The sequence below is a fragment of the Taudactylus pleione genome, unplaced genomic scaffold (genome assembly GCF_031769625.1).
Source record: "Taudactylus pleione unplaced genomic scaffold, aTauple2 ptg000374l, whole genome shotgun sequence".
NCBI classification, from domain to species: Eukaryota; Metazoa; Chordata; class Amphibia; order Anura; family Myobatrachidae; genus Taudactylus; species Taudactylus pleione.
Window position 1 is genome coordinate 5,215,435 of NW_028284775.1, and position 17,962 is coordinate 5,233,396.

The 17,962-nt window shown below is 42.3% G+C and overlaps 1 protein-coding gene across 1 annotated transcript in view; it reads right to left on the minus strand.

Moving 5' to 3' along the window:
- Positions 1–16,317, minus strand: part of MYOG (myogenin) — a 29,611-nt gene extending 13,294 nt beyond the window's left edge. Inside the window, exon 1 of the mRNA XM_088444924.1 lies at positions 15,755–16,317. Within this exon, the coding sequence (XP_088301050.1) occupies positions 15,755–16,261 (507 nt within the window). The 5' untranslated portion in view covers positions 16,262–16,317. The remainder of the gene's footprint in view (positions 1–15,754) is intronic.
- Between the last annotated feature and the right edge of the window lie 1,645 nt (positions 16,318–17,962).

Sequence of the window (17,962 nt, forward strand, 5' to 3'; positions counted from 1 at the left end):
ACAGCCCACACATTTCACAAAGACAGAAAAAAAAGAATTTTTTTATTGTTTGTGGAGCGCACTTTGAGGGTTACACCACCCTTTAACAGACAGACGCACGCTTGTCGCTGCTGCTTTAAGGATGCAGGTGCGGCTACAGCCCACACATTTCACAAAGACAGAAAAAAAAATAAGAATTTTTTTATTGTTTGTGGAGCGCACTTTGAGGGTTACACCACCCTTTAACAGACAGACGCATGCTTGTCGCTGCTGCTTTAAGGATGCAGGTGTGGCTACAGCCCACACATTTCACAAAGACAGAAAAAAAAATAAGAATTTTTTAATTGTTTGTGGAGCGCACTTTGAGGGTTACACCACCCTTTAACAGACAGACGCATGCTTGTCGCTGCTGCTTTAAGGATGCAGGTGCGGCTACAGCCCACACATTTCACAAAGACAGAAAAAAAAATAAGAATTTTTTAATTGTTTGTGGAGCGCACTTTGAGGGTTACACCACCCTTTAACAGACAGACGCACGCTTGTCGCTGCTGCTTTGAGGACAGTATCATATGCAGTGACAGTAGACTTGTCAGAAATTGTTGGCATGTCCTTCAGTCCGGACCAGATGTCCAAACCGGCCCTTGACTTATGACACAGGCGCACGCTTGGCGCTGCTACTGTGTTGCTGCACGTGCGGCTACATCGCACTCAAGTCACAAACACATAAAAAAAATATTTTTTATTTTTTGGAGCACTTTGCGGCTTACACCACCCTTTAACAGACAGACGCACGCTTGTCGCTGCTGCTTTAAGGATGCAGGTGCGGCTACAGCCCACACATTTCACAAAGACAGAAAAAAAAAGAATATTTTTATTGTTTGTGGAGCGCACTTTGAGGGTTACACCACCCTTTAACAGACAGACGCACGCTTGTCGCTGCTGCTTTAAGGATGCAGGTGCGGCTACAGCCCACACATTTCACAAAGACAGAAAAAAAAAAAGAATTTTTTTATTGTTTGTGGAGCGCACTTTGAGGATTACACCACCCTTTAACAGACAGATGCACGCTTGTCGCTGCTGCTTTGAGGATGCAGGTGGAATCTAGACGGGATTTGGAACCGGGGACACACTACCTTCATCAATTGTCTAAATCCCACTGCACTAATGGCGGATACCGGACCCACGTCTAACACCAACATAGCAGTCAAGGCCTCAGTTATACGTTTTGCTTCAGGATGACTGCTGTCGTACTTCATCCTCATCGCTAGGGACTGTTGGAGGGTCAATTGTTTAGTAAAAGTGGTGGTGTTCCTACTTCCTCTCTGGGATGATGAACAACTCCCAGCAGCAGCAACAGCACTAGGAGGAAGTGGTTCTTGATCTTTCCCTATTTTATTTTTATCAGAGAAAGTTTGGTCCTCCATTTATGCTATATTGATATATACGTGCGGCTAAAGCGCACACAAACACAGAAAATATTTTTTTATTTTTGCTGGAGAGTAGTGTACTTTGTGGGTTACACCACCCTTTAAGAAATGAGCCAGCCGGCTCTTTACTTATGGGACACAGGCGCACGCTTGGCGCTGCTCCTTTGTTGATGCACGTGCAGCCACAGTGCACACAAGTCACAAACACAGAAAATATATATTTTTTTGGTTTGGACTGGAGTGTACTTTGGGGGTTACAGCACCCTTTAACGGTCAAGCCAGCCGGCCCTTTACTTATGACACAGGCGCACGCTTGGCACTACTTTGTTGATGCACGTGCGGCTACTGCGCACACAATTCACAAACACAGAAAAAATATTTTGTTATTTGGTTTGGAGTGTACTTTGGGGGTTACAGCACCCTTTAACGGTCAAGCCAGCCGGCCCTTTACTTATGACACAGGTGCACGCTTGGCACTACTTTGTTGATGCACGTGCGGCTACTGCGCACACAATTCACAAACACAGAAAAAATATTATGTTTTTAGCACTTGGGGGGAGCACCCCTGATGGACAGAGCACCCCCTGGACAACACTACAGCACCCCTTTAGGACTGGGACACTGCACAGGACTTTGGAGTGGACACAGCCCCTATGGAGAACTGACTGCACAACACAGTCCAGCCAGCCCCTATGGACTTTGAAGTAGTGGACACAGCCCCTATTAACAACAGCAGCACAGCACAACACAGCCAGCCCCTATGGACTTTGAAGTAGTGGAAAACAGCAGCACAGCACAGCACAACACAACACTACTCTGCACTACACTATACTACACAGCCCAGCCAGCCCTAACTCCCACCCTCCCTCTTCACTGTCCACAGCCGAGTGAGCGGGTACCTTATATAGGATCCAAAACCCGCGAGACCCGGAAGGCGGGATGATGACGTTTTGCCTCGATTTCAGATCCGAGTCAGGCGGGAAAAGTCGAGCCTGACTCGGATCGGCCTCGGATCGGGGGGGGCTCGGGGGGGTTTGGATTTCAGAAATCCGAACCCGCTCACCCCTAGTTCAGACCCACTGGGACACCCTACTTAATGAATAATTAACCAAAAATTTTTTTTAATTTACGTAATTTGGCCAATAATGACGTGTCATTTTTGGGTTGAAAAAATGAAAAGTGCAGAAAAATGGGTTAATTGATGTGGGGCTGGTATATGGGGGTGCTGAATGAATGGGACAGTTGTGTTTAAGATTCCAGGTGGGTATTTTGAAGGTTTTTTAAAAGTTTCTTTAAATGACACAAATATATCCTCATAGGCAATTTTATACACCCCCAATTAAAAAGTACATTTATTTTTCAAAAAAACACTTGCTTTCTATCATTATTTCACTGTTTTACAAACATGCATCTAACAGCCATTTGACATATTTGCGGAACCCCAAATACTTTTATCAGTGTCACTAATACACTTTTATATTCTTATCCTATATCAGTTTTGCTTTTTTTGGGGTACAGGCAGATTTCCCCATTTTTACCTATAGTTATCGTGGGTACCACTGCTAAAAATGATTGCGCGAATGCCGCATTGCATCTTTTGCAATAGGATTGAGCAAAAACCGCAAATGCGCATATCCGCAATTAGCAAGTATAACCCGCAGAGGGTGGAATAACTTACCGCACGTTAAGTTATCACATTATCACAGCTAATTGAATTTCCCCCTATATATGCAACTGCTTTACATTTTTATCAACATTAGGAATGTTAACTAGTTGCAATAAATATGAAAAGGTCCAATTAGTTTGAACAAAAACAAAAAACATCCAAAAAACAGAAGCCAGAAGAAGTTACACTGTGTTTCCTGTTTAACGCTGAATAATACAAGAGGTTTATAAACATATAGGAGTAATAAATCTAACAGCCAGATGTTAGCATTTCCCAATACCGTATACATTAATATAGTGTTAGACTGTTTTGTTGGACCAGCACAAATCATATAATGCATCAAATCACATTTCAGAGCGAAAATCATCTGGCTTGGACACTTAAATCTGTGTCAGCCATACAGTAAATCTTTAGTTTGCTATTCACAAATCTCTGCAGAAGTAGTCATCTCTGCTTCTTCTTATTAAGAGCAGGGGTGCTCCAGAGAATCACTAATTCTCTTGAAGTCCCTCTTTTTTCATTGGTTACTATGGGGCATATTTATCAATTATTGGGTTCTAGATCTGATAATTATAATTTCTTGTCGCTACAATAAGAAATTAAAGATCACCTGGATGTATTAAAATACACCCGCAGGGACAAGGGCTCTGCTAATGCAATCACTTCACCTTCGGGAGCCGGATGCACTGCTGCACATGCAAGGTCTGCTGACCATGCATGCTTGAGCAGAGAGTGCAAGGAGGGTTCCTACGGAACCCTCTCCTGTACCTTTTGCGGACTCTAGCCTACATCTGGAGATGGCGTTAGCTACCAGAGCTTGGTAATTTGGGAACTAAGCAGCCCTTATACAGTAAGTTTTTAAATTTGCTTACAGGGAAAATCACTTTACGGATGACATACTGTTTTGTTGTGCTGACTCAGAGCAGATGTCTTATGTTAGAATTTTATTTGTTGATTTTAGTTTTTTTCGTTTAACCACTTTGCTGACAATTTTTTTGTTAAAACCACACAGAAATTGTCGTTTTAAAAAGTATAAAAAGTATTTTTGTAAATATATTTAAAGATTTTAGTTAAAAAAAATACGTAGTGTCACGCCCGGCTCCGTGGAATCCCCTACTGAGGGGCTGAAAGCTGAGGTCCCGGGTTGAGGGAGGAATCGGAGGCGAGGGGCCTGAATGTAAGTTCTCCTCATCCACAAGTATCGGATGTTGACGAGACCTGACCAAAGGCACGGAGTCTAACTTACCAGGAGGTGTTTACCAGTGACCCCTCCAAGCGGGATATGGGTTTAGCTGCTCCCGGCAACCAGGTCGCGGCCCTTTGGTCAGATGAGCGGTTCGAATTCTGTGGAATCCGAACCGCTCCGAACCAAGGGGATCTGAGTCCATCCGAACCCTGTTCGGGTGTTCCCCACCTGACTCGGATCCCCGTTCAGGGCCAAACGGCGGCCTCCTGATGTCGGATGCTCATGAGAGAATCCAATGTCAGGGCTCCTCTAGTGTAGGGCAGAACACTGTGATAGCGGTCTGCCCTACACAGAAACAAACACACAGCCACCAGCGGCAGCTGTGTGTTTGTAATAGCAGCCAATGAGAGTCAGTCAGACTCTCATTGGCTGCTGCACGGAGTGAGCCGGTTGGAGCTCACTCATGACCTCCGTCTTCCGGCTCCTCCCCTTGCGGGTGATGGGAGAGACGTCACGAGTGACATCTCTCCCATAGTGCAGAGAGGAGCGGACGGCTTCGGTCACGAGCAGGAGCGGGGATTCAGGTAAGTTTTGTTTTGTTTTTTCTGTGTAAGGCGGCGCTACTGGGGGCATACTACAAGTGGCACAACTACTGGGGGCACACTACAAGGGGCATAACTACTGGGGGCACTTATTCTAATGGGGGCATACTACAAGGGGCACAACTACTGGGGGCAATAATTCTAATGGGGGCACACTACAAGGGGCATAACTACTGGCAGCACTTATTCTAATGGGGGCACACTACAAGGGGCATAACTACTGGGGGCACTTATTCTAATGGGAGCACACTACAAGGGGCATAACTACTGGGGGCACTTATTCTAATAGGGGCATACTACAAGAGGCATAACTACTGGGGGCATACTACAAGGGGCACAACTACTGGGGGCACTTATTCTAATGGGGGAATACTACAAGGGGCATAACTACTGGGGGCATACTACAAGGGGCACAACTACTGGGGGCACTTATTCTAATGGGGGAATACTACATGGGGCATAACTAATGGGGGCACAACTACTGGGGGAACTTGTAATGGGGGCATACTACTAGGGGCACTTGTAATTGAGGCATACTACTAGGGGCATACTACTGGGGACACTACTAATGGGAGCATACTACTGGGGACATACTACTAGGGGCACTACTACTGGGGGCATACTACTAGGGACAGTACTACTGGGGGCATAAAACTAGGGGCACTACTAATGGGGGCATACTATTGAGGGGCACTGCATAGAGGGCACCACTACTGAGGGCATTGTGTAAGGGACACCACTGCTTGGGGCATTGTGTAAGGGACACTATTGCTGTGGGCATTGTGTAAGGGGCACTACTACTGTGAGCATTGTATAAGGGGCATTACTACTGTGGGCTTTGTGTATAAGGGTCACTAATGTGGACATTGTGTAAAAGAGGCACTACTGTGGGCATTGTGTAAATGGGGCACTACTGTGTGTCATTACATAAATAAGAGACACTACTTTATGGTGTAATGTGAATCAGGGGCACTATGTGTGGTGTAATGTGAATAAGATTGTGCACTGTTACTTCTTGGGCCGTAGCCACCTGTGTATACAAGTACTGTGACTCTGTTGGCCGTAACCCACTGGGTGGGTGGGAGGGCCCAAGGACCATTCCATCTTGCACTACCTTTCATTTCTGCCACTGATGTGTGGCATGTGTCATAGATGTGCTTTAAACTGTGGGGTCTGTGCCGCTGCTCTGTCGCTTGGTAACCAGTCAGCTCACTGCAACCTTTGGCCAATAATGGTGAAAACTATAATTTCAACTGTGAGGTGGTCTAAATTGACTGTAAATAACTGGAAATTAATGTTATGGAGGTTAATAATACTCTAGTAAGAAAAAAAAGCCCAATTTATGTGATTTTAGCTTTTTTTGACAATTTTTGTAAAATAATCCAAATCCAAATCCAAAGCCAGTCACCGCAGTTTGGCAAATCCAAATCCAAAGCCAGACGACGAATTAGAACCAAATCCAAATCCGGCAAAAATGGTCCGGCGCACATCCCTAGTATCTGATATGAGTGGGAAATGGAGAGAGGTACACTGCTACGTCCCAAAGGAAGTATAGTACTTTGGAGAAGTACAAGTACAGGTTCTATACCTAAAGGTACAGAGTTGGCACAATGGGGATTGCTTCCTCAAGTGATATACAGAAAGACAAGAGGGCAGGTCCATGGAGGAGTAGGATACTCTGCTGGCACTGGAGGAGGATGGTGATAGCACTAAAATAGATGAGCACTGAATGCATGGAGTGTGGATCCTGGTGCACCGTTGGAACAGAAGGATGACTCAGTGGTTGTACTCAGTTGTACTGCGTACACGAGGTGGGAACTGGGACCCACCGGGGGATGACACACTGGTTGTACTCAGGAGATGTGGATTGAGTACACGGAATGCGATGCCAGATGCTCCGGAGGATGACACAGTGGTTGTACTCAGTTGAAGTGCACTGAGTACATGGAGTGCGAATAGGGAAGCACCGGAGGGTGATCGAAGTTGGAGAAGATTCAATAGCAAGGAACAGGAACCTGGAACGAAGTGACGGCAAGCATACACTAGTAGTAATGACATTGTACATGCAACTTCCTGGTGTACAGAGCCCAGTATATATAGTTATACCCTATGGTAGCAGTTCATAGGAGGACAGCATCAGCTGACCGAGACCACGCTACCATTGGTTGAAGGAACAGTCAGGTGAGAAGGACCATCAAGGCGGCGCCCGTGACGGTAACCCCGGTAACCAAGACACAGAGCCACACATGGAAATCCCAGAGCACCTAAGGTAGAATCCTCAGCACGTCACTCGCCGTCGCACCTGACGTCTGACCGCAGAAGTAGTCAGGGGAAGCTGGGGTGAGTAACGACCGATCCTAGGCAGAACACTGACACATAGTGGAAGTTTTGCATCCCCCAACCCCCCTGTCCATAGGCCCCCATTGTAATTTAACATCCCCCACTCCATAAAAAATAGCCCCCCAGTGTCAAAAGATCCCCTGCAATAACAACCACAACCCTCACAGTGGTAGTAGGTGCCTGTGGAAGAGCCCACACCCTCGCCCCCCAGGACAATGGGTGCCCACTTAGTCACCCCCTCCCCATGTGTCACTGGCTGCTGGTCTGGGAAAGGGTGCGGAGCCAGTGACAAGTGCCGGGCAGAGAGCAAGAAAGTATTCAACTTCCCTGCTCTTTTCATCTGGCAGTACAGATTACGCTATCCTGAGATGGAGAATCTGTATGCAGCAGAGGAATGGAAAGCTGAGCATCACCATATAAAAGTATGGTGATGCAATTCTGGATGAGGGTTCAAACAAGCTAGTGAAGTTAGCAGAGTGGGGTAGAAAGAATCATTTGCTTTTAAATGCTTTTAAAACTAAATAGTTGGTAGTTGATTTCAGAAAGGAAAGTAATGCGTAAGCTGGCAGTAGTTTTAGATGGTTACACCATTGAGGTGGTGGCATGCTTTACATTATTGGGGCTTCACACCTCGAGTGACTTGTCATGGTCGTGGAATGCTATGTATAATTGAGAATGTCTTGACTTATGGCATCACTGTATTGTATGGAAACTGTACTGTTGGCAAGTGATGTGGACTTGATAGCTTGGTATCTGAGGGTAAAGTAATTGGTGTAAAGCTGCCATGCATTTAGGACCATTATGAGAGGAGAATTGAAGAGGACACAGTGTCTATTTGATCTGAGTCATCCAAATTGCATGTTATTTAGGGTCTATTCATTATCACTTAATTTCTACAAAAGCAGCTGAAAATTAAAATTTTCACCTAATTTTGGAGAACTATTGGGGTCATTCATCATGAAGGTAATGCAGTAGCTATTACAGATATCTTCTGCTTACCTGTCTCTCCCGATGTGTCCGCGCTGTAACCATACACAAGCATGGGGAACTAAATTCATCAAGCTTGGAAAATTACAATATTTTCAGAGCTTGACTGCGGGAGCATTCGCCATGTTCAGATGGTGTCCCATACATCCGCTCCTTCCCTTCTCTTTCGGATCTCTCCATCCCTGTCCAGCTTCTTCTGCCGGATGCCGTGCTCAGATGGTGTCTCATACATCCGCTCCTTCCCGTTTCTTTCAGATCTCTCCATCCCTGTCCAGCTCCTTCTGCTGGACGCCGGGGTTTTGTGCTCCTGCATGAACTCTAATTCATACAGGCACACTAGCACTGTAGAGTCAGACTCTGCAATGCTAAGTTTCAGCAGTAAAAACATTCAGGGAGACAGATGATTTTTGGATCAGCTGTCTCCGCACCGGAGCAATGATGAATTGCTCCAGCACTCGCTGTGAGTTCATCTGGACCCCGATAATTATCATAATGATTACACTCCTTAATAAATTAACATTAAACAGACATTTTAGAACCATGCTAACTCGTACAAAGCGTTTACATAATTTGTTTTATTTTCATTAGTATGTTAAATTGTCACACTGCACTGATCTGATTCTTTTATGTGAAGATCAGTATCCTTGTTTACTGTTGTCGGGATGACTTCTACTAATAAGGACTAATTAAAAGTGTGTGTGCTTTTGATTTAGTATCAGCTTGGTTGGTGGGAAGGAGGCCATGATGCCATTTTGTTATACGCAAATGCTATTAATGGATACCTCCCAAATGTAAAGATCCGGACATTCCAAAAAAGGATCAGGGCCTCTTTAGGAAAAGCCGTACCCGCGAGCCATGCCCCCCCTCCCCCGTTTTTGTCATGCTGAGGGCATGCCCAGTGCTGCTGCTGGACATGCCCTCAGTTGCTCTCTCCTGTAGACAAACAACATCTATTCACCGCTTGCACTGCGAAGCAGCAAATAAGAGGGGGCCTCCCAGTGGCAAACGCAGGATTTCTAGAGGGGGGTTTCCAAATGCTTGATTTTAGAGTGAGTGTGGCCAGTCCATGAAGAGGGCATAATTATCACTTAACCAGCTTTAATATGTGTCATACAAAGTATATTGTGTGTCATAATTCCAGCATATAGAGGACCAGCAATCACAGAAGCCATTATATGCGGCAGTAGGGCCATCCTGCCTGAGCTGAATGTTTTTATTTTAGATGTGGGCACCATTCCAGAGTATTGAGCAAGTCCGGGAGTCTGGGGGAGTAGCAGAAAAATGTAGCACTGCCCTGGACATATATGTACATATTGGGCTCTATAGCAACATATCCCTAAAAGTGAATGTTTTCCAGATCTCCTAGTTGGTGCACAGGTTATTTATTACTGACTGATACATGTTAAAAGATCCACAGGTGGTGCTAATTATTTAATTTGTGATACTGAGAAGAACATGCAGCAGTAGTAACATTCTATTAAATTACTATTTCTATTGTGGTCATGGTGTGGGCTTGGGAGGGGGGTTTCCAGTCAGACGGAACCCCCCCCCCCCTGCATTTGCCTATGCCTCCCAACCTCCCCTCCACTGGGGGACACTGTGTGTGAGATGGCAGGACAGGGCTTTGCCTCAGTTCATGTTGTGTACTCCACTAGTTTAATTCCAGATACGCCTCATTCCCCATTGGCTAATGTGGTTGCAGCACAACCTCTTCTGAGCAGAGAATGTCAGGAATGACAAAATTCTGGTGATTATTGAACCATATAATAACTTTCTTGCCTGCTCAGACCTTAGCACACATTATAGACCAGCACATCTAAATGATAAATATTTCTAGTACATCAGACTTTACGGCTAGTTAAGTTGTGAACAAATACACAAGTTTTTCATAGGGATCAATGATCGGCAAGACACATACGCTTCACAAGCAATTTTAAGATGCTTTGGTAACACAGAGCAGAGAGGTGAATGATAGAGGACACTATTTATACATGTTGGCTTAATTATCAAATACCATGACCTTAGATAATATTTGGTACTTACTTTCAACCATGCCAAATTTGGGGCAGGGGAGGGAGGGCAGTGTTCTCTCTCCAGGCCACTAAGGGGTCGATTCAATTAGCTCATTCCCACGAGTCAGTGTGAGTTAGTGCAGCTATATGCCTATGAGGACTGCATACAAAAGTCTGAGAGTCAGGGGCCATATTGGGCAAGTTTAAGTGTCATTACTTGTGTTTTCACACAGTTGCAATGCCAACTCACCCACCTCATGGCTAATTGAATTGACCCAATTGTACAAGCCAGTGCTTCTGATCGTGTTTATGTCCAATATTTAAAAAGGCCATGATGTTACTAGCCATGTCCTGCTAGTAAAAGCATTGCCCTTTTAAATTTTGTGAATAAACATCAGAAGCACTGGGTTTTAGAACCTGATACTTCGTAAATAAACCCCTAATTCTGTAAAATAATAAAATAAATCTGTCAAAAATCAGCCAGCTGACAATAGTTATTAACAGGTATCAGTGATAGCTTTCGCTACATACTTCTTGCAAGGGGAATCCTATTTAAGAAGAATTGCGGTGGTAAATGTACTTTAGCAATCATCTTTCATTATCGCAATCTCAAGGGAATTAGGACTGGCCAGCAAAGCAGTAAGAGTCCTCTTATCACTGCCAGGCAGCTGCCCCAGAGAACATATATTGGTAATTTTCTTCAATATAAGACTTTTTATCTCTTCAATAAGTGGAGATAGAAAGTATGTTCTATAGCTGCATATTGATAAATAGACCACTTATAGTCACTGCTATTTTGTGAACTGATGAGGTCTGGAGCAATTGGAACTAACATATGTGGTCTTTATGAAAATGCTCCATTAACTTCCATTAAATAATGACAGTTGCCAAAGATGAATATGAGCCCAGGAAGCAGTGCCTGTCTGCAATTTTATCTCATTAGCATTTTACTCCCTAAAAAATGTTGCACTTGTTTGAAAACCTACTATCCTACTAGTGAATAGCACGGATAGCATAGTAATTAGCATTACTGTCTCACAGCACTAAGGTCATGAGTTCAATTCCCGGTCATAGTCCATTTGTGTGCAGTTTGTATGTTCTCCCTGTGTTTGCTAGGGTTTCCTCTGAGTGCTACTATTTCCTCCCACAGTCCAAAAACCTACATGCAGGTTAATTGACTTCTAACAAAAATATGGTAGGGAATATAGATATTAAGCTTCACTGTGGTAGGGACTGATGTGAGTGACTGAAATATTCTGTTAAATGCTGCAGAATATATGTGTGCTATATAAATAACTTTATAAATAGATTTAAAAAAATAGTCTTCCAGACAATGCAGCATTCTACCAAAATAAAAAGCAATTTAGTGTAATACTATACTGTAAGTCTGGATAACTAAAACATCCCTTATTGATAGAAAATGCATATTATCTAGTACTTGAGTTTTGGAAACTGTCTATTCATTGATCTATGTGCAAAGATGCCTAATGTAACATGAGTAGTAGATACTATATTTGTTTGCGTTGCCAAAGTAAATTCAATATAATCCATAGTTGCATGCATTACTCTTGAAATAAGTGCTGGGCATAATGGAGCTTATTCAGCCCCGGTCGTTAGCTCTACGAGCTTGCAACTGGGTCGATGTTGCTCCAGTGCGCATGTGCACGACGGAGCCGGCTCCGTTGTGCGCATGCGCGAGACCCGGCTAACGACGGGTGATCCGTAGTTAGGGGTCTCGTAGCAGACAGGGCGAGCTGTTGATGTTGAGTGACAGCTTGCTCCGTTTGCTGGGCGGGCTGGGGGCGTGCCCGACCAAATGGAGGCGTTCCTGCCCGAACGCTTGCCGTTTGGGGGTGGCCCCACTGACATCATCAGTGATGTCAGTGAGGAGCTTCCTGCTCAAATAGAGCAGGAAGCTCCCTGGGGCCTAAGGTTGACGAGACCCCACCTTAGGGTCTCGTCGTAAGCCCCGATGGTCACGATGGTCTTGACCATCGCGACCATCACCCTTAGTGGTCATTAGAGCTGTGGGTGTTAACCCACAGCCTAACGACCGACATGGAGGTGGCCGTTCAGGATGCAAGCGGCCGCCCTGTTTCAGAACGACCGCTTGCATCCTACGACCACCTCTGAATGAGGCCCAATGTCCCTTTAACTAGACTGTAAAAAGCTGCAGTATAGTATACTAAGTTGGTATATTCGTTATCTATATATAAATATTTCCAAATTTATAAACAATGAACCTTAATCCACAAATTATTATACTTGCTAAAGCCAAATGTTTGTCTTTTATTTTCATTTAAATGAAATTGCTCGAGATATGATCGTCATTGCAACTGCTGCCCTTAAATAATAAATGGAAATTGAACAAATATAGAGGAAGGATTATTGGTGATTTCCTTATGAATGAAAAACATTTATTACAGCACACACGAGTATAGTAAATACTGTATGTGAACAAACTGGCTGAGTAAATGGACAGACACGTTTAGGTAAACTGATACATTGAAAGCTGGAGACTGCAGCTCCTCTCACTGAATACATGATGCAGGATAAATCATACAACCACCTACTTAGCCCTTTACCGTTACTCATCAATATATGTATGAGCAGGTTTATTTTTCTACTCATCTGCAGGAAAAACATAAAGGAATAATTTAAGGACTGATTTAGAAATGCCGTACTTTCTACCTCAGCTTCACAGATCTGTGTTTGTATGCAATTATTTTCCACTTGTTTCCTCGCCGTCTTGGATCCTCCAGACTGGGGTAATACTTGCCCCTTTAGTAAATTGCCCTTTCATGTTTGAACTGACAGTGGCCACTCAATGGCCAAATGTTTTGAAAGAAAAGTTAAACGCTTGTTTGTAATCATCACCAAGTAATAACATTCTCTAGACACATGAATTCCCTAAGAGGAAAAACCTTACAATGGACCTGATTCAGTAAGGATCGCTATTGCGATCACAATAGCGATTACACACGCAGTCTCACTGTGAAGATATGCTAATGATTGCAGTCGCACCCTAACATAAGGACTCCCCTTTACCTCACACACATCCGTAATACTTAGCAAGACTGCAAAACCATTGGTAACACTGAGTACCATCGCAGCCTCACGCACACTTGCACAAGGTCTGACCTTACTCAGAAATTACTAACCTCATCGCACGCAGTGATGGGCCAAGCTGCGTATGGCATTGCAGTGGCTAATTTATGCATGCCCTGTAACGGCGTTCAAATGCACTGGCACGCCTGCGTTTCACTGTCCACCCCGCCCCCCCGTCACCACCTCCAAACGGTACTTTCTGTCAATCTCTGTGGTGGGTCTGCAAAGTCACTGAGATCGCAGTCCCGATCGCAGTGGAGTCTTCGTTCATTGTAATGCATATGCATGCGCAGAACGCAAACAATCGGCTTATTGCGTGCGCAATCGCAGTTGCGATCGGTAGTGAATTAGACCCAATATCCTTTACGTGTAATTGTTAAATCTTTAAACTTCTCCGTATAATCCCCATTTTATGACACTGTTTGCTCGTCTGTATTAAAAAATATCAATATCTAGTAACAGCAAGTGCTATTTTAATTGGACTTACTTTATACTTGTATAGCAGGTTTTAGCAAAATAACTCATGGAAACTTTGTGTGATCATAAATGAGATTTTAAATTTGATTTGCTATAATGTCATAAGGATTGGTGCCCCTGGCTGGCTGCCCCATGCTCTCTGCTCCATGTCACACTCACCAGCTCCTCATTCCCTACCAAGTGACCATATGGCATATTAGTTCAGGAGGTCATTAGGTCATCCGTAAGACCTATTAGCACTGACATATTTAAGTAGTTGAAGTGTTGCTCAGATGTAGAAAGGAGGAAAGCAACTTAATGACAGTGATATGTGTAACCAAAATGATTGTCATCAGTGACAGCCCATGTGCTATATTCTAAAGTGGTGGCTGAAACTGTGAAAAGATTAATTTTGTTACATTTTAATTGTTCTTACTTATTAAATTAGTATTATTAATAGAAGTAGTAACAACAGCGGTAGTATAAGTAGCAGCAGTAGTATAAGTAGCAGCAATAGTAGAAATAATGGTATTAGTAGTAGTAGTAGTAATAGTAGTAGTAGTAGTAGTAGTATCAACCTTTAATGTTTTTTTCCTTTGTATTGTACATACATATTCCACATTACTGTAGCTGTATATAATCAGCTTTATTAAATGTGAATTAAAAAACATTAAATGGTACACAATCATAGTATGTCAGTATGAAAATAGCCACGCAGTGATTATTAATAAATATTTAATATCAAGTATATTTTAGTTATTCATAGAAACCATTAGACCAGGAAACTATGAGCAATTTTATAGTATTAGCTAATAATGTTTTTTTTGGCCTCACAAATTGTCAGTTATGTATAGTATTTTTTCAAATTTTTAGTTATATATAGAGTTACTTTTATAAGTATATCTATAATAAAAAAAAATTCAACTTTTTAGTATGTTATACTTAATTACCTTTAAAATAATTAAAAACATACCAACTCAAAGTACTAAACTCCAGCACACTCATCAAGCAAAAATTTATAAAAAAATCCTTGTTGGTGTATTTTATTTCTGTAATGATGATCTATTACTGACAGTGGGCCTGATTCAGAGCCGCTCGTAAGCGGCCGCTCGTTCGCTCCGAGCGATGTTCGCACATCTGCGCATGCGTATGGGTTGTAATGCGCATGCGCCAACCAGTCATTGTGGTCGGAAATCGAGTGCTCGCAAAATAGCGAATGCCTGCTAATTTGAGTGACAGGATGAGGCGTTTGTGGGTGGTAACAGGGGAAGGCTTGAAAACGGGGAGTGGTGATCCGAACGCAGGCGTGCCAAAAGGTCAAAATGGCCGTTTTAAGGGTGTGCATAATTAACAAAGCAGCGTCATCGACCACGTCACTTGGTTGTTTCTTAGCCTGAACTGTTCGCATGATTGCGGTAGGAAAATCCAACCACAAGCACTGCGAGCAGTTCAGACGCCTTTTGATGTACTCGATTAATCTAATAAATAGCGGAGATGACGTAGGATGCGAGCGGCCAGGGGGCGTCTTTACAAAATAGCGAGCACATGTTTCGTTCGTTCGCTCAGACATAGAGGCGTCAACAGACCGCAAAGAGCGAACGCTCAATTTAAATAGCCGGCTCCTTTTTCTGAACGAGCGAGCGCAAATAGCGTCCGGCTCTGAATCAGGCCCAGTATTCACAATAAGGATTATAAAGTCACAGTGAGTCCTTACACTGAATCGACTAAATTTTTATGCTGGGGACACCAATGAGCATTGTCAAGGTCACAGTGTAGAAAAAGAGACTTTAGCATCATTATTTAGCTATACACAAGTATATAATTTTACACATGTATCAGGGCCATAGCCTTGACATATATAAAATGTGTATAGACTCTTTGTGCTTTAGTAAAAGTGTACAATTTTATATCGGCATATGGATGTATAACTATTACTGTAAAATATTAAGATATGGTTTTTACATTACTTTTCCATACAAAATGTTACTTACCACCCGCTGAGATCCATTACTCATGTACAGCAGATCTCTTTGGTCCCTCTCCTGCTGGTTAAGAGAAGCCAGCAGAGCCTGCAGACGTTCTATATACTGAATGGCGCTCCTCAAGATCTCAACTTTAGGAAGTCTCTGATTAGGGTTTAACAAAGTGCTTCTTTTCAGGGCCTCAAATGCTTCATTTACTTTCTTTAACCTGCGTTTCTCTCTGAGAGTAGCTGCCCGTCTTCTATCCAAGGACACTGTTTTCCGTTTGCACATCTTGCAGGCCCATGGCAAGCATTGACCAGGACAATGTTCTTGCTGGCTTACACTGGGATGCGGCGAGATCTTCTCTTCAATCCCTGATCCCTGTAGTATAACCCCATCAGAACAAATGCCCATTGACCCACGGTCTTGAAATCCGGTTTGTTCATATGTAGGGAGCCGTGCAGAAAAATAATTTTCGTTGTCATAAAATCTCTGATCTTGAAAGAAATAGGGACTGGTTTCAAAGAGTTCCATACTTTAAAAGTGTTAGGATGTGTTACTCTTCAACAGCTATACAGCAACTGCACTTCTCTACTTCACACCAACTGTTTGATGCCATTTAAACCCTCTGCCCAGCATTAAATCACACAGATAAATATAGAAAACGTTCACGTAATTTGATCCACTTTTTAGCTGTTGCCTGACATCAAAACTTTTTACGTCTGAATAGACGGGATTCTCCCTAGAGCTTTCAGCTGTAAGAAAAAATACAAAGGAAGCATTCCCTTTTCCCATTTTAAATACCACTGTCCCCTATATAAAGTGGTAGAGATTGATAGATAGATAGATAGATAGATAGATAGATAGATAGATAGATAGATAGATAGATAGATAGATAGATAGATAGATAATAGATAAATAATAGATGGATAGATAGATAGATAGATAGATAGATAGATAGATAGATAGATAGATAGATAAATAAATAATAGATGGATAGATAGATAGATAGATAGATAATAGATAGATAATAGATGAATAACAGATAGATAGATTTATAGATAGATAAATAATAGATAGATATATAATAGATTAATAATAGATGGATAGATGGATAGCTAGATAGATAGATAATAGCTGAATAATAGATAGATAGATAGATAGATAATAGATGAATAATAGATAGATAGATAGATAGATAGATAGATAGATAGATAGATAGATAGATAGATAGATAGATAGATAGATAATAGATGAATAATATATAGATAGATAGATAGATAATAGATGAATAATAGATAGATAGATAGATAGATAGATAGATAGATAGATAGATAGATAGATAGATAGATAGATAGACAGACAGACAGATAGATAGATAATAGATGAATAATAGATAGATAGATAGATAGATAGATAGATAGATAAACAAAAACAAAGGTACTGAGGTCAGTAGTTTGGGCCAAGTAGATATATTGAATTATAATACTAATATAAGCATTCTGAAAAGGTTAAGAATACATTTTTATTCTGAAGTTGATAGCAATCTTCATGCATCATTTTTTCAAGGCGACACCTTCCATATGCTTTTCAATAATGTATACTTGCTTTATTCATGCTAGCATTATACAGTAAGATTGGCATGTGGATGTCGCAGAGACAAATAGAATATGACATGAATACAAATTTCCTAGTACCTTTCAGTATGTAACAAGGTGAGTAAGGTGAATTGTGGGGACTGATCTCTGTGGAGACATTCTAGAGATATGACACGAGACGTGATCAGATCATTTGTTCTTGATGGAATATTGGACTGATCCTCTCTCTCTGTTCACTGGCTTCCAGTAACCTTTCCATTATAGAAGTATCACTGACATACCTGTCACTTTTCTACTTGCCTTTTGTTGCAGCACCTTTTAGGCCAGGACAATACCCCTCCCTCTGCATTTGGTGTACCTATGTGACAGGATACTTATGTGACTTGATGCCCTGTCAATAAAATCTACCCTAATTTGATTTTTGATGGCCAAAGTTTGTAAAGTTATTATAGAAACCTATTTCATCTCATTCTTATAATTTAACTAAATAAATAATCTGAATTCTATGAAAATATCCATCTTATAAAACAGACAAGAGACACATGGGACCTCTACGTCTTATGTGTTTTCTTGTCTGACGTATCCCAGTTTCATGATAGAAGCAAGAGTTTCACGTTATGAGTTTGTGTGGTAAAAT